This window comes from Pectinophora gossypiella, chromosome 9, assembly GCF_024362695.1.
Source record: "Pectinophora gossypiella chromosome 9, ilPecGoss1.1, whole genome shotgun sequence".
Taxonomy (NCBI): Eukaryota; Metazoa; Arthropoda; class Insecta; order Lepidoptera; family Gelechiidae; genus Pectinophora; species Pectinophora gossypiella.
The window spans coordinates 4,577,669-4,595,926 of NC_065412.1; the positions used below are offsets into that span (position 1 = coordinate 4,577,669).

An 18,258-nucleotide genomic window follows, 5' to 3' on the forward strand; every position below is an offset into this window, starting at 1 on the left:
TTTTTCTCTTATAATTTACTCCCTAAAGTTAAAATATTAAAAGCTATAAAAATAAATAACTTACAATTAAGTTTACAAAAAAGTGGGATTTAAAAAAGCATACCTTAGGCACAGTTTCGTTAGACAACTATATTTATGTTTTTACATACTTATTTAAGTTTTTTAAGCATCTATGAACATATTGCATAAACAATTTTTTTTCTATCTACATATAAGGGTGAAAAAATATTGCCAAAGCAAGTTTAAAGACAGTAAATTCATATTTATTATTATCTACCTAATAAATAATCTGAATGTATTTGAAGTCATGGCATATTATAGATTTAACCACAATAATCTCATATTTTACTTCATTATATACTTTTTGGATGATCTAAATGTAGACTTGTAGATATTGCTGCAAACCCTGAAAAGCATTTTGTAATACACTTTAAAGCATTTTCGTATTAATAATATTCATTGCATGGTAGAAAGATATATTTTTTTCTGTAGCTGGTTTTAACTTCAAAGATCCTGGATATTAACAGATTAAGGATTGAACTACATCTGTCAGCACCTCATCGCATTTTCCTATGCTTTATAAATTTTTGATACTCAGAATCGTCATTGGCTAGAGCGAGATATAGCATACGCGCGTGATTACACTATAGCGTACAGATATGACGCCAAAACTGAAGAAAACTATATGCCTCTCTCTAGCGTGCGTTACTACAGTTCAAATCTGAACCAAATATCTGTGTGTACCTACACCGAGCCGGGAAATCGACTCGAAACTATGCTCAATTTTACCACCAACCATTTTTCTCATTCCTACCATGATACGTTCTTTGCCGATTCTGGCAGATACAAAGTTTAGTGACCTTAATAAATTGACGATAACACAAATATTCTTTGTGAAACTGTTTTGACAGTTCAAACGCAGAACATACGATAACACAGTTGGCTCGACCGTTACAGACGGCGAAACGGCTCACCACCTATCACGTTGGTCTAACAGAAAGCTCGATGAGGTGTGGGTGGGTACTTAGTTCATCTTGCGATGGATGTACCACTGACCACTCCAATTGGGATATTGTCGGGAGCTTATGTTCTGTTATGTCTATTAATCTATTTATTCGCCAATAGTGCCCAGATCCAATAAGAGCGTAGTATATAAGGTGTGGTCGCGGTGTTGTGAGGCGGTGGCGGAAGGTGGCACGGTGTTGCGGTAGGAGTACTCCAGCGCAAACGCGGACTGCGCAGGCGCGCCCGGCGTCACGGACTCGTCCGCTGTTACTTCTAGACGCAAAGCCAGCTTGTTTGACTTGCGCCACAGGATTATGCTGCGGAAAAATATGTTAAATTAGGTTCATTGTTGCATGAAGTAGATGCGGAAGAAAGTAAAATAACCTCCTGCGGCCCAGATTTCCAGATACGATAGTTAAATAATGGGGTTTGAATTTTAAAGGAATTCGGGCCTTAAGTAAAAAATGAAATGATTAGAAAATGATTTGACATCATTTGTGTGATAGTACGATATCCATTACCATTCTTTACAAAGGTTGGATAACTTTTTAATTATTTTATGGGAATCAGTGTATCTAATTACGAATTTTCATTTGGGGAATATACATACAGAATGTTAGTGACACCGTAACAATTACTGAGGGGTATGATTCTGAGTTGTTATCAAGTAGAATTTCCTGTAGGTAAATTCATAAAAAAATGAGTTTTTTTATTATTTTCAGTTCCATACTTTTGCGACGGACAATTCAGCTTGATAACTACTCAGAAGTTTTCGTTATGTCACTAACACCCTGTACATATGTAGTGTGTATATTAGTAGTTAAGTAAATATAAGTTGAAAAACTGATGCTACTGATATATTTATGTATTTGCCAAGCTAGCGTGTTCAATATAAATAAAAAAATTCTCGGTAAAATGTATTGCAATATTTGTAATACTGGCAATTGAAGAAACAATATCGCGTGTTTTACCTATTTAAAACAAGAATACGACTTTATATCGCTGCGAAACGCACCAATAGTCGTCATAATTGCTTTAGCATTATCGCGATAAGCGAACTTGAAAGACGAGTTATTCAGTTATATTATGAGTTATATTGTAGCAAACAAGTATTATGTACTGAATGGAAACATGTCAAGTCTATTAAACCAATGCTAGAGCTAATTAGTGTATTCAAATAACTGCATTGCGAACAATTCAAACAACTATCACTGAATTTATCGGGTTAATAACAGACGTTCAAGTATGAAGATGCATTTTGTTACGTAAGGAATTCCTTTTAATTAATTGCATAATATGCAATAAGGCTAGGCATATATCAATAAATGAATTCAATAATGTTACATTGACCTTCAACAAGTTTAACCATAATAATTACGTTGAATAAATGATTCTGATTTCTGAAGACTTGTAAACAAAAAAGCAAAACTGAGTTCAGCTGCTTGTCGATTGATTCAATAAATTTAGTCGAAATCGATAGGTTTGTTTATTCCCTAACATGAGTGCCACGTCATTTTGTTCGTATTTTGACAGAACGACATGACTTATTTGGGTTCACATTTAAGCACCAATCGACAAAACGACATTATATCGTCAGAAGCGATAAAATGACCGTGACAAAATTTTACCACGTTGCGTATGTTAGCGCTACTGGACATGTCGTAAAAACCGACAAAGGGTTTGTCGTTTGTAATATAAGTAAGCGAGAGCAACTTATACTTTGTATTTACCCATATCTAACGTGCAACAATTTCAATTGCGACTTCATTACTTCAATTAGTTAGTCCGGTTTTTAATTCTCTTTGAATTAGTCATTCACTCTAAAAACGTCTCGGTTATGGTGTGGATAAAACAAGTGAATATAGGATCAATAAATGATCGCTCTTAGAGTTGATAGACCGCTGGTAATAAGGTGTCGGTGGTGGAGGTGACTTACTGTTCCCTCATTCAGCGCTTATCGCTATCGACCCACTAGGGTCGATTAATTCTTTCAAATATTTTTCCTCTCAGACGACGCCCTGAGCCGAGGTTCGCGCCCAACTGGGCACCCTCAGGCCTGTTGTCTTAAACGTTGTACCGGGTGAGAGCCTTCAGCGCTCCCCATTTGTCCGGCCAAGTAGTTAATGCCATCTGCGGCAAATCTACAATAAGTCAAGAAAAAAAAAAGGTGTCTCACTCGTTGTCGTCGTGTGTGGCGTCGTCGTCGTACTCGGCGGCGTCGTCCCGCGGCGCCACGCTGAGCGCGGCGGCCGGCGCCGTGACGCGGCACGACGGCGGCAGCACGGGCGCGCGCGACATGGCCTTGTACAGCGACGCGTCCTGCGGGACGGAACACTGGCTTAGGCTGCCCGCCCACGTCCGATGGTACTCGATCGGTAACCGATTTTTGTAGGAGAATAATCATCATCATCAGCCCATTAACGTCCCCACTGCTGGGGCACGGGCCTTCCCTATGGATGGATAGGGAGATCGGGCCTTAAACCACCACGCGGGCCCAGTGCGGATTGGTGGTTATTAACGACTGCTAATGCAGCCGGGACCAACGGCTTAACGTGCCTTCCGAAGTACGGAGGAGCTCGAGATGAAAACTTTTTTGTGGTCACCCATCCTATGACCGGCCTTGGCGAAAGTTGCTTAACTTCGACAATCGCAGACCGAGCGCGTTTACCGCTGCGCCACCGAGCTCCTCAGGAGAATAATAGAAAGTACTAATTGCAACAGCGCTACGCACACGTCGTAGGCGAGTGAGTAGGTAGCAAAGTAGGGCAGAAATAAAATAGGTGCGTTCCAACCAATTCGATTATCGGCCACAAATGGAACGTCGGGAAATGTATGTAACGCACACTACTCGCCGACAAAGGTCCACATGTACCAATCTCTTCCTTTATAAAAAATATGCGTAATCAAAACTAACCTTCTCCAAATTGAGCGACTTCTCCAGCGACTTGTCGATGCTCTTTGGTTGTTCGTCCTCCTCAACAGGCGGCACGTCTTCAGGTTGCAGCAAACGCACCTGCATCTCGTGTCCCGTCGGGTTGGTAAGCTTGATCAGCAGCGCTGACTTCTGACCCGGCTTGATTGTTTCGTAAGACATTATCTTTATCTCTGGTACGTGGTAGCTGTGGGGTGAGTAGTCGGTAATCAGTAATTGACAGTACTTTGTTGCTATTTTTTTAAACTGTGGTAGTCCATGATTTCCACTGTGAGGGGACTGGTTCGAATCCAGCACGGACTTAGGACTTAGGTACACCAATCATCTCCCTAACGTTATCCGTTTTCACAGGGTCCGTTCACCTAACTTGAAGATTTCACAGGTACGGTTTTTTACAGAAACGACTGCCTGTCTAACCCTCCCCGCCCGCGAAGGGAAAACCAGCCCAAAACAGGACGTAAACCAATTAATGTCGAAATTATTTTCAAATGTATGTTTGGATCATAAACGATCATCACAATGAAGGAAATCATCTTGAGGAAATCAACATACCCGATAAATGCGTTTAGGAGGTATATGACCTAACCTGTACTGGGGTGACTTTCCCTTCGGTTTGGAAGGTGGATTTATGTGGTTTCTGCCTACTCCAACGGGAACTAGGCGTGAACTTATGTGTGTATTAATTTAGTGATGAAACTGTTGTTTTCCATTTCACTTACTAAGCCAGCAACTCGATCTTGAACTTGATGGAGCCAGGATTATACTCCGGCTTGGTGAGGTTGTGGTCGCAGGCGCGGCACCGCTGACTCCTCTTGACGCTGAGCAGCTTGGCGAGAGGATGCAGCCGCGACACCGACGCCGGCTGCCACTCCGGCGACGCCAGCCGCTGGCACATGCTCGTTACTGCAGAGCAAATGTATTAACTAGTGTTGCCTATCTTTAGGCCATTATCAATCGTCTAAAAAAGGAATACTATCGTTACACAGTATTGTTTCTGACTATTGCAAGGATTATCGACACAAACTCAGATTTAGACTAAGATTCAGATTATGACTCAGAATTAATATCAAGTGGAATTTTGGAACTCAGAATCACGAGCTGAATAATCCCTCTCAGTATTCGTTACGATGTCACTAACACCCTGTAGATAGTATTGTCGTATATAGTATTGATCTAAATGATGATCCATGCTTCGGAAGGAACGTTAAGCCGTTGGTCCCGGTTATACTACTTACTAATGTAAGTATAATACTTGTTACATGAGCCATGTCAGTAGTAGTGACACCAAGGCTGGTTAGTAATCTGCCTCACAACCCACACGGTAGAAGAAGTACAGAGATACAGTTCATCACCTAAAAGTATACAGCTTCATCTATCGTGTGGGTTGTAAGGTGAATTACCAACCATCAGGGTTATTATTGAGCCACCAAAGGCCCCTAACATGGCTCATGTAACGACTAAGTAGTAAACGAGACCAACGGCGTAACGGCTTAGTATACAGCTTAGTACGAAAGAGACAAGAGATATTTTATTTTAGATTATTTGGAGAACTTACAGACTAATTATCCTAATTATACATTAAATGAACTAAATATGCATGAGACAATGCTAATAACAAGTTCCCGCCAATAAATGAAAGGGTAGGAGAAAAAATAAAATAAGATAAGAAAAGCAGCTAGAACGGTACATAAAGATAATAGCTAACAAGGAAAAAGAAAACAAAAACCCTAAGTCAGTTCGAATGTAGGTGGGTTAGTAAGTATCAATCCAATTTAAATTAACCATTGACATTGGGTCTCAAAATATTCTTGTGTTAGAATTCGCTTAATAGATGCTAGCGTGGAATAAATCTATGCTGTTAGATGATTCGTTAAAAAGAGTTGCTCGCACGTATGAGAAACTCATTAGATCTATAGTTAGTTCTAGATCGCGGTATGTAAAGCAATGGACGCTGCGTTAAGCCTAGAATGTTAGTCCTCAAATAAATTGAAGATAGGAGATCGGGACCGTCGTACGAGCCATTCGCCAGCCCGACCAGTTAACATTATATCATATGTTACTCTAATCATGCTACATATATACAAATTAAAGGTGTAAGCATAACTCACTCTGTTTAAGATTGACGTCCTTGGTGAAGATGTCATCTGGTAGTTCAGCCACGTCGGCACTCGCCTGGCTGGGCGTGAAGTTGGCGATGGCGGAAGACGAGCCGCCTTCAGCGGACGGGAGTCCTGCTATGTTCCGCGCCATCGCACCTGTGAGACCCGTCTTATCCTGTGAATTGGTGAAACATATACAGGGTGTTAGTGACATCGCAATGAATACTAAGGGGGATGATTCAGGCCATGATTCTGCGTTAAGGTGATTCGTTTTCCATACAAAAGTTGATGCAGTGCTACAGGAAAACGGATAGAGGAATATTGTTATAAAACCGATAAATAGTAATATTTTGGTGTATTATTTTCGCAAACTAACAAAAATTTAGGGTCCGAATACGAGAAGTACCATATTTCAGACCCTCAATTTTGATCAATTCTACATTTGTAGTGGTGCAGATTACAGTGTATTTGCTGAGCGTGTAGAGGTGTCAATGTTAGTTTGTGTGCGTGATAGTTTTTTTTTCTCTAAAGGCTTTGACTACTTGACAAGTGTAATAGAATGTCAGTGACAATTTATAAAGAGATTTTGTATGAAGAGAATAAATATAAATAAAAAACTAAAAATACTACAATCTGAGAAAAGGAATATTGGAAAAATATTTTTGTTTTAACGCATATTATTTAAACATTTTTAAATAATGGTTAAGTACCGTGTTTTAAAAGAGGACATATATTGTAATAAAAAATCAATATATAAAATGAAATGGCTGTATGGGCATAGTTCCCTTTGCCTTACCCTTCGGGGAAAACCAAATCAAATAAAAAGTTGTTGCATTTGCCGGCCTAAATAGTATAGGTGTACCAGAATCTGATGGCAAATGGGGAAATAAAATTTCTATAGTAAGCAACACTCGGGTAATTGGATGAAAACGTCTTGATACTTTTTATTTTTTACCTATTGACGGACAATATGGACATTATATAAAGTACTTATTGTATGCAATACAGTATTGCTTTCGTTCTATTTTTTGCCCTGTCGTGTCCAGTATTGTCCGCCCGGTCGTCTTGTGAACGCTAACGCCTGAATGTGAGTTTGTCTGTTTATCCACTCATCACGTCAAAACTAAGCAACGGATCGACTTGAGATTTTGTATGGAGATAAATGGAATGGAACATACGCTATTTTTTATCCCGGGAAAATAATTGCGGGATTTCTGAAAAACCTCTAGATTCCAACAGTTGCTTGAAGCGATAGATGTCGCTAGCGAAGCTGCGGGCAAAATCTAGCTAGTGTAGGTAGGTATATATAAAAAAAAACAAAATATTTATGAAAAGATCACTTATATTATGCTATTTCCAAATCAAAACTCTCCTGGTTATTTGTTTTCTTTCCACCTCTCTTCTTTTTACCGGGTGCACTAAATACACTTCCATTCGGTCTACCTTCAGCAATTATTCGTCGTATGGTAGTGCTAGGAACTCCTATAAACAGGTCACAGGTTAGTAACTAATAATATAGGAAAAATATATTCAAGTATTAAGACTAGTTAGTCCTACTTACCGGTCAACTTTGGACGCGATTTAAAATCGAAGATTGCGGTTGATCTCCAACTGCTTCTTCACTAATTTTACAATAAACAATGTAAACAATCTTTCTTGCTTGTGATCGAAGTGGTTTTTTTCGACATTCTTATGAAATTCAGAATAGTTTCAAGGAATCTTTGGAAAATCTCAGTATTGTTGACAAAACATGTACTTCGACATGACAGGAGACAGTTTAATATTACCATAGGAAAATCAATATTTTTTTTACTTTTTTTATGCCATCAGATGCTGGTATAGGTCTACCAGAATCTGATGGCATAAAAAAAGTAAAAAAAATATTGATTTTCCTATGGTAATATTAAACTGTCTCCTGTCATGTCTAAGTACATGTTTTGTCAATAATACTGAGATTTTCCAAAGATTCCTTGAAATTATTCTGAATTTCGTAAGAATATCGAAAAAACCACTTCGATCACAAGCAAGAAAGATTGTTTACATTGTTTATTGTAAAATTAGTGAAGAAGCAGTTGGAGATCAACCGCAATCTTCGATTTTAAAACGCGTCCAAAGTTGACCGGTAAGTAGGACTAACTAGTCTTAACACTTGAATATATTTTTCCTATATTATTAGTTATTAACCTGTGACCTATTTATAGGAGTTCCACTACCACACGACGAATAATTGCTGAAGGTAGACCGAATGGAAGTGTATTTAGTGCACCCGGTAAAAAGAAGAGAGGTGGAAAGAAAACAAATAACCTGGACAGTTTTGATTTGGAAATAGCATAATAATATAAAGTGATCTTTTCATAAATATTTTGTTTTTTTATATATACCTACCTACACTAGCTAGATTTTGCCCGCAGCTTCGCTAGCGACATCTATCGCTTCAAGCAACTGTTGGAATCTAGAGGTTGGATAAAAAATAGCATACCTATGTTCCATTCCATCTATCTCCATACAAAATCTCAAGTCGTTCCGTTGCTTAGTTTTGACGTGATGAGTGGATAAACAGACAAACTCACATTCAGGCGTTAGCGTTCACAAGACGACCGGGCGGACAATACTGGACACGACAGGGCAAAAAATAGAACGAAAGCAATACTGTATTGCATACAATAAGTACTTTATATAATGTCCATATTGTCCGTCAATAGGTAAAAAATAAAAAGTATCAAGACGTTTTCATCCAATTACCCGAGTGTTGCTTACTATAGAAATTTTATTTCCCCATTTGCCATCAGATTCTGGTACACCTATAGACCTATAGTCATTTTTAATTAATTGTTTTTCCATCCAACATACAGATTTATTTATATTCTCTTTGCCGCGGACTTTTTGGTGGAAACGGGAACGGGAAGGTTGATTTCTTCGTTGAATAATCTAAATAATCAATACGAAGTGGTGTTTTGTGGTTAATGATCACATTAAGTTAGTCGGAAAACATTCCCGATAGTATTATTAAATCGGAATATTCAATAAACAAAGTGTACCTATCTATTTTCGCTTTGCGCCAACAAGCCGCTTACTTCGTTTGGGGTTCGGAGTAGGAGTCTGCTCCGAGGGTGGGGGCTTAGGTTTCATCATTTCATTAATCATCATCAAGAAAAAAAACACAAGACATGGCTGTATGGGCATAGTTCCCTTTGCCTTGCCCTTTGGGAAAAAAAATAAGATAAATTTTGAAATTTTTATGTATAATAAACAAACATCACAGTCACAGACATCATGACAGATCTAAAACTAACGAAAATCTTTTTTCTATTTGACTTATTTATGAATTTTAATCAAGAAAACGTGATAATAAGTTCGACAGCAACCAGTTCAGGTCCCCGAAACAGCCCATTTCAGGCCGCGTATATATGGAAATACTACTTCAATACGTCCCAGCCTCGTCTTTTTTTAACGTCCTCGTTAAAAAAAGACGTCCTAACCTGAACTAACTAACCTAACAATAAACACCACGCGTAAATATAAGTCCAGAAATGCGCTGCAAGTCGTCTGGACTGGGCGCGAAAACAACATAGAATTCGATTAGCTGCTAAGTGTCCTGCATGCTATCACCAGCTGTCACTGACATACGTATGAAGTCCCGCGGATTTTATTGGAACTAAATGACAAATCATAATAATTATATGCGGATACTGCGACATCAGCGCCGTGCTTGCGGGACGTCCTGAAGCGCTATTACATCTTTCAAACGCGATGCGACAAAGTTTGAACCGACGCAATTTAGGAAAAATCTACCTTATTATTACTGTACTGTGATCGTTATTTGTAAAATCATACAATACATATACACAATTCTTTATACACAATATAATTATTATGACATATTGTGGACTTTTCGGTAGACCTACAAAAAAGGAACAATTCAACCATACGTTGTTTTGTTATATCTCAATGGGCTCAGGCAGTGTTTTCGCCGAAAGCTCCAAGTCGGCTATATTTGTAACGATAATTATGTTTGACATTCATCATCATTTTTGAACCATATTATAAAAAAATAAAATACTTGTATAAATTATATACCCTAAAGCACGCCCATGAATCACTCTACTCATTGGTGAAAACCGTATGAAAATCCGTTCAGTAGTTTTTTAGTTAGCCGCATGTTCACTGATGCGATTAATGCCTGTTAGAATTTTACAAAATAAAAAATACGGAAATTACGGAAGGTACTTTAGTGCAAAGTACATTATTGTATAATTATAATATTATTGGTAAAAGTGATACTTTTTGAAAATTCCGTAAGAAATAGACGGGTTCGCCAAATTCAATTGTAAAAAAAATACAAAAAGTAAAAACAATTAAAACATGCACTTGGGTTTGAACCGTGAAACTTAAGAATGGCGGCGACTGCTTTACCAAATGCGCCATTTAGAAGTTAGAAGTAGACTTCAAATTATGCATCTCTTTTAATAGCTAACCTAGTTCGCATGTGTGTGTGACAGCTTCGTGTTTGTAAACAAATTGAAATGACACCAACTTTTGATGCAATGTTTCAATATGATATCTGCAGTAAATACTTCAAAATTGTAGCTTAACTTAAAGATAATGTATGTAAGATTTCGCCACCTAACATTTCACTGGGTCAGAACTCAACACTAAACGAATAAATGGAAAAAAATACGAAAACTGCAGAAGTAACGCCATCTGTTGACGCAGCGTTACCTAGCTGACTGAAACGCATCACCTTAATATCAAGTGGAATTTTCCGTCGCAATATTTACGTTTTTTTTAGTTTATTTAAATTATTTTCAATTCTATACTAAAGGCCCCCGTGGTCCAATGGTTGAGCGTTGTGCTCACGATCCGGAGGTCCCGGGTTCGAATCCCGGTGGGGACAAAACACAAAAATCACTTTCTGATCCCTAGTTTGGTTAGACCATTACAGGCTGATCACCTGATAGTCCAAAAAATAAGATGATCCGTGCTTCGGAAGGCATGTTAAGCCGTTGGTTCCGGTTATTACTTACTGATGTAAGCACCGTTATCATGACTCATGTCAGGGGCCTGTGGTGGCTCAGTAATAACCCAGACACCAAGGTTGATGGGATTGGTAATCCACCTCACAATCCACACGATAGAAAAGAATTCTATATTTTTGCGATGGAAAATACCACTTGATATTAACTCAGAATAATGAGTCACCAACACGTATGAGAAACTGGGCCGGTGCCCGTGAGTTTGGCTGTGCAGTACACAGGTCATAGGAACAAGAGAGACATGACCCGAGCAATAAACTACACGAGTTCGCATGTCACCTGTTAACTCACGTCGGCGTGTGAGCGGCCGAACCAAGACATTTCTGGCTGGACCGCTACATAGATTTAGCCGCTGTTCATTGCCTGGTAACCAGTAAAACAACCGCTAGTTGTGGTTGCGCGATACCAAATAAAAATGACGTGGAAACTGTTAAATTACGATTGATGCCTCATATAATATGATCGTTTTGTGCATATTCCGGTCCAACTCCAACCTCCACTCTGTAATAAGAACTCTGTGGCCTAAAATGTCTTCCTAACAGTTTGAATTTCTAAAATCCCCCTAACTTCACCTGCTTGTTTTCTTTGAACAATGAAATATTTGGGTGATGGCTTAGCACCATGTGGTTCATCATATCAGGAGTGTCTTGTGGATCTGCCCGGCTCAACAGGAGTACAGTACAGACGTTTATTTTTGTACGCATGTGTTGCTTGCCTACATTGAGTGGGAAGGTAGGTATTGTTCCTGCATTTTCGCATAAGATGGATTCATATGAAAACGCGTCCAAACTGCGTCCAGTATACTCACAGTGAGAGTGATGAACTTCCCACGGATGGAGAACTTCTTCCTCTCTCTCTCTATCTTCTCCTGCTTCTCTTGCAGTGCGATGGCCTTGTAGTAGTCGAGCAGCTGGTTGACGCGCGTCGTGAACGGGTTCGTCCTCTCCGGCCACCCCCCTGATGCTATACGACAAATATACAAGTCATCATCTCCCTAGCATTATCCCGTTTTTCACAAGGTCCACTTACCTAACCTGAAGATTTTACAAGTTCGGTTTTTTACAGAAACGACTGCCTATCTGACCTTCCAATCCGCGAAGGGAAAACCAGCCCAACACAGGTTAGGTCACATACCTCCGAAAATGCATTTCTCGGGAATGTGGGTTTCCTCACGATGTTTTCCTTCACGGCAGAGCACGTCATAATAATTTATGATCCAAACATGAATTTGAAAAAGAATTCGACAATCATTGGTTTAGGCCTGAGCTGTTCTCGAAACTGCGACTGCGACGAAAAATATACAAGTATTTATGATTATCAAAAAGTAGAAGATATCACGTAAGTGCAACATAGTATGTCACTGGGGAGAATCCTGAGTAACCCAAACGATAGAACATCTTACATCGTGTCCTGCGTGCCCGAACACCTGCACGCAGGAGGATCTGATGAACTCTGCAGATAGCGCCATACTTGTTGCCAAGTTTTGGGCCGATACTATTTAGTTTGCCATCGACACAATAAGAAGAAGATCCTGAGTACAAAGTATTAAACTATTGAAGCAACTTCAACTTATTATGTGATATAGTAAATAACATAACAGAATATAGTATCTCGCCTATATCCTCGAAGGAGTATGCAGAGGTGTATATTATATACACCCACTCTAAGCCATCTATGCTGCTGTGTGTATAGTAAATAAAATTTTCCTTTTTTCCTTCTTGATATGACTCACCAACTGGCTGGTCAGGTATGCCCACGTCTCTGGAGGTCCACCGGCAGTTGAAGCAGGATAAGTAGTACATCTTCTTCGGTTGTTTATTCTCCACTTTTGCATCTCCACCTGAAGATAAAATACTTTTTATACAGCTGGCCACTTGGACACTTTCGGAGGTATCCTTTTCGAAGTCTGTTCTTCTTTTAATCCTGTTAACCCCTGCTGGGATTTAGGGCTAAAACAACGGATTTCCACTTCACTTTCCTTTTGGTACTACTATAGTACAATAGATACTAAATAGATAGAATTTGTAGCTCATGGTGGTCTAACTCAATAACAAAAAAAGATAATATTTTATACAAATCATTTATTTAACTTATTCATACAACAAACGCAATTATATGCAAGAATCTTATTAGAAGTATTTCATCATCAAAGCTCCCCAATATTCATTTTGTTCATTTGTATGTATTTTGATTTTGTACAATAAAGGATATCTCATTTAATTATTTAGTCTCCTTTCTCCCATGCCAATATTTATTATTCGAGCAGATGCTCTGGAGACTGAGTTACCTGCAGCATTATCCTGGGGTGGCTGCCTAGGTTGGGCAGTGGTGGCCCGAGTGGACAGCGTGTGAAAGCAGCTCGGGCAGTCGAAGCAGCTGCTGCACCGGTTCTTCTTGAGCCGCGCCTCTGAAGATGGCATGTTCTCCAGGCAGTTGGCACAGTAATGGGAATCCACCTTATAAATATTATTATCATTACTATAAGTATTTATGCTGCAAGTTGTCCTCTAACAACCGGATATGACTGAGAGATACAGCAACAATATTATAGGTAGTCCTTCTCTTTTTCCAATTGCCTAAAAAATTAGACTTATAAAATTAAATTTTATTTTGTTTTGTATTTTGTTTTGGATTTTATATTGTAATGGGTTTTGTTTTGCCTTTAATAAAGAATTATTATTATAAAATTAACTATTCCTTTTTTTTATACAAAAGAATAATATAAATTAAGTAGATGGACTTAAATAAGAGTGTTGTTTCTTTTATACTTTGTCATGATCAGAGTATCATTGAACAATAAAACAGGGTATTTTATTGTATTTTTGAGTTACAATATATTTTAGAATCAAATAGATATTCATTTTGTATACTTATCTTGTCGTCTGAAAGCATTTCGGGCAAAAAATCGAATAATGCTGGGTTTTGAAACTGTACTTTAAAGTTTGAATGAAGGGATATACAGCAACTTATAAATAGCTTTACTAAATGCACAGATGCATTGTCATAATATGTCCCACATCTGTTTTGTGTTTAACTACTGTGGTTGACATAGTTCCGATACAAAAACAAAATAGACACAGTACAACAATAAATAGACAGGTGTGCCTAGGAGTGGCTATTGAGTTGTTATTTTGTTAGAAGTGGGTTCATTGGAAAATAATCAATAATTTTAATATATTAACGTTTATTTCATAAACCCCACAATCGAATACTGCTAGTACACATAATTATATATTTCTTTATTGTATTTTCAGCACAACATAAAGAATTATAATGTAAAATGCAAAATATGGGTTACCTCATGACAAATGCAGAATCCACATCGTATTTTGAGACAATGCCTACAGAAATAGAGGCTGGTAATAGGTTTAAGCTGTCCACAAGAACACACATATTTTACGTAGTCAGGCTGGGTTAAGTACGCCATAGTTTTTAAAATATTTTTATTCAAAAACTGAAAAACTAAACCTCCACCATAGATGCAAACAATCTGTCAATGTCAAAATTGACATAAAAATGACGTCATCGACAAACGTTCGGAATATACAATTTACTTACTATGTGAACTGTTAATAAATTCATAATTATTTTTAACTCTTTTCCTCTGCCATTACATTATATTTTAAATAATTATTTACCCAAGCAATGAGAAAATAGGTAATTATCACGTTAATATAATAGGTAATAAAAATAAAATAGGTAATTGTCATGGTTTTCGAATGTTTCTTTATGGTGTTACTATGCTATAAAATTATATACTATTTAGTAGTTTTATTCCATTTTCGTTACGAGGGCACTAACTATTTTCTAAAACTAACAAATGCAGACCTATTACGTATTTTACATCTTATGACCGCTATTGTGAGATAACGTATGAATGAATAATATTATCGTAATGTCTCTCAACTAAACAGATGCACCATAAAACGGAAGTGCAAAAGAGTGGCTAAATGCGCGAAGTCACCACATAGTACTTAACCACTGCGAGTTACAGGATATTTGTAATACCTAGCTACATTGTTGTTTATAGTTGAAGTATTCACTCACGTTGACCAAGAACCTAGGTACCTACTAAAGCGTAATTATAAGATACTAGGCATTTAAAGTGTAAGCATTGCAATTCACTCGAATAGTTTCAGACTTTTAAGTGCGTGATTTTTTCGTATTCGGGTTTTAGTTTTATAACTTATACTTACGTATTTCTGAAAATTTATAAAATTTACCGATGTAATTCATATACTTAAGTTTTACTTTTTTTTTAAAGTTTTACTCCTCTTAAGAATAGATGATGATCGATGACAGGATACAAAGTCGCTAAACCTTTATTTAATCCGTGTAGGTAACATAGGCTCGTGGAAGGATAAATACATAGGGGATGGACGGGTAACGAACGTGTACAATAAAGCTACTTTATTGCGCTGATACGTTTCAAATACACTCAGGCTTGTGTGCTCTAACTACCCTGGTAGGGAATATGCATGTTATTTATATCTATTCTGTTCTCATAACATAACATAGCATAACACCTGTATACCCGGGGTAGGCAGAGGTGTATAATATACACCCACTTATGGCCGTCCCATGTCATAGCGGGCGAGCCTATTCCCGCGGGTCCAAACGGGTCTTTTATCAGGTCTAAATCATAGAAACCACGTGATATCAATTATCTATGGTCCAGGCATGAATTTAAGTTCATAAATCGAATTCCGTGATTTAGAACCCGACCCGGGATTCGAACCCGAGACACTTCGACGTAAATCACACTTTCTTCAAACAGGGCTATCACGGATCTATTCTCATGTACTTAGTCATGTTATTACTTCATCGATAAAGTTACAAAACAGTGCCCCATATCGGTGAAAGTAGGTAGCCTGCGTGGTATATGAATCAACAAGCCCTCGCTAACTGCTATTCAGAATTTCTGGCTAATTAAGTACCGAAATTATAGGAATTCCACTCACATGAGCAACCTACATCTGTCCATAAACTGCAAAATTAATGTTTGGATTCGTCGCATGCGCGCGCGCAGCAGGAATATCAACCATTAGGTCTTTTAAGGCATGCCAACAGGAACCTACGTGAGCAGGCTCTCTTTATTGCTTTCTAATGCCGTAATACATTGCGAAAGGGATCCACTTATGTCATTCGCATTAATTGCCCGCCTCAGTGTTGATTTAAGTTATTTTCGTATGAGTGAGATATAGGTAAGAATCACGCCTGGGAATGTAGGGCGCACCGCAAACAGGTTACGCGCATAGAGTCTGCGCATTGAATATTTGTAGCGAAAGTTGATAGGAATTTGGAATTATGCGTTAAATTGTAGGCTCGGATAATTAACTAAGGAAATGCTAGGTTTTGACTACTTACGCCGCTATGGTTACGCCGATATCTGTAAATCACGTCTGAATCTGAGCTCATCGTAGGTATATCGTAAATAAGTAAGTACTTACATTTCTCTTATTGCTATTATACTCGCTCCTTGTTCGAGAGGTATTTAACAGTGTAGTCTACGTCTTATGCTCCAGCATCGTCACTTTCGTATAATTGAGATAGAACTTCACTTACAGGTAAGTTCGTTTAATCTCATAATTAAAAGCTTGGCAAATACGAACGAACGTGATGGAAACATTGAGAGTTGTGGAGAGAACTTCTTTTGTTTCAATTAAAATGCGATGATTGATTTGTCCACTAGCCCGGATGAGCAACACACTTTACTCGCCAGATAAATGAAGTTATGGATGCATTGCCAGTGTAACTAGATGCATGGCTCCATCATTACTAAACGCTGCTGTGGGTCTTGCACAAATTGTTCATTACCACCTCAAAGTACTTCGTAAAAATATGAATGACCAAAAAATGTGGGTAAGTACCTATTGAAATATTTCCTGAAGCCTCTCTTTAGTTCATGTGATTACGGATGTAAATTTATCTGTGTAACTAAGGTACGTATTTTTTTTATTGAGTTCTGCTCCAAAAACCCTTGTCAATTATACTTTTAGTGAGATATGAACGTATAAAGGGTTCGCAAAGTCCATGATGTTCATGAGTGAGTAATTGTTACATGAGCCATGTCAGGGGCCTTTGGCGGCTTAATAATAACCCTGACACCAGGGTTGATGAGGTTGGTATTCCACCTCACAATCCACACGATAAGAAGAAGAAGAGTCCAAGATGATTCTTATTTTATAATGTTACCTGTATCACATTGTAGAATGGCAATAAAGTTATTGAGTATGAGAGACGTGAAGTCGAGATTAAAGTACCGCATATCGATACGTCGTGTGCTGTCGCGTGTCAGTCAGTAGGGAAGTGACCTCTGGCTTACACCTCAAGACGAAGTGATGGAATGATTGTCTGCGACAGCGACGATACCCGAGGGTCACAGGGTTAATTGACATTTTCCGCCAAACGTTTGTTTATGTAACAGTAGGTACCTATAATATGCGTATGTTCATCCGAATTGCCAGAAACACGCAAATAAGGCTGCGTCCCCAGTAGGCAAACTGTGAGCCGCCGACTGAGTTAGCGGCGTATCGGTTTAGTACGCCCTTCCATATATTTCAAATGGAGTGATCACAGTTTGCTAGTTTTGCGCTCACTGTACGCAGTTGCAGCGTTACGCGCTCACTGTACGCAGTTGCAGCGTTACGCGCGCCGACTACTTTAGTGAGCGGCCGACTCCCACCAAAACCGGTTCCAGTCGGCGATTGGTTGTTCGTCGGGCGTAGTGACTCACGTTTGCCACAAAATGATTATTCGGATAGTTAGAAAAAAGCTATCATCGTGTTAGGACGTGTTTTTTTGCATCGCACCTAACTAATCTCAACGCACACACACATCACTGAAAATCCAAGATGTCCTTTGATACGCTAAATAAGGCTAAATAAGCGGCTAACTCTTAACAGTTTGCTTGCGACGCACGAAAATTGATTTGAGTCTGCAGCTAACTCAAATTTCAGTTCGCTGCAAATTTGCGGCTTACTCAGTCGGCCGCTGACAGTTTGCTTACTGGGGACACAGCCTAAGGTCAAGAGAAAATATTTTGTATGCTTTTTAGCGGATTCATCCTTTGATTACTTTGTAGACAAAGCTCATAACTTTCATTACTTACAAGTTATAACGAGTGTCTGTATCGGCATGACTGTTTATGTTGTATTGTAATTGTATACGACCAAAATAAAAACACGTG

The 18,258-nt window shown here is 38.5% G+C and overlaps 1 protein-coding gene and 1 long non-coding RNA gene across 2 annotated transcripts; both read right to left on the minus strand.

Moving 5' to 3' along the window:
- Positions 1 to 1,096: 1,096 nt before the first annotated feature.
- Positions 1,097 to 14,559, minus strand: LOC126369392 (dynactin subunit 4-like). Its single transcript, XM_050013784.1, has 9 exons — positions 14,368 to 14,559; positions 13,357 to 13,525; positions 12,802 to 12,909; positions 11,878 to 12,032; positions 6,046 to 6,211; positions 4,657 to 4,840; positions 3,920 to 4,124; positions 3,182 to 3,324; positions 1,097 to 1,322 (listed from the first exon to the last, which is right to left on the minus strand). The coding sequence occupies exons 1-9, from the start codon at positions 14,494 to 14,496 to the stop codon at positions 1,112 to 1,114; spliced, it is 1,470 nt and encodes a 489-aa protein (XP_049869741.1). The 5' UTR covers positions 14,497 to 14,559; the 3' UTR covers positions 1,097 to 1,111.
- LOC126369454 (uncharacterized) lies at positions 7,361 to 7,871 on the minus strand. The gene is made up of 2 exons (XR_007566701.1): positions 7,598 to 7,871; positions 7,361 to 7,518 (listed from the first exon to the last, which is right to left on the minus strand). It is a non-coding gene; the product is annotated as an uncharacterized LOC126369454 (long non-coding RNA).
- Positions 14,560 to 18,258: the final 3,699 nt, after the last annotated feature.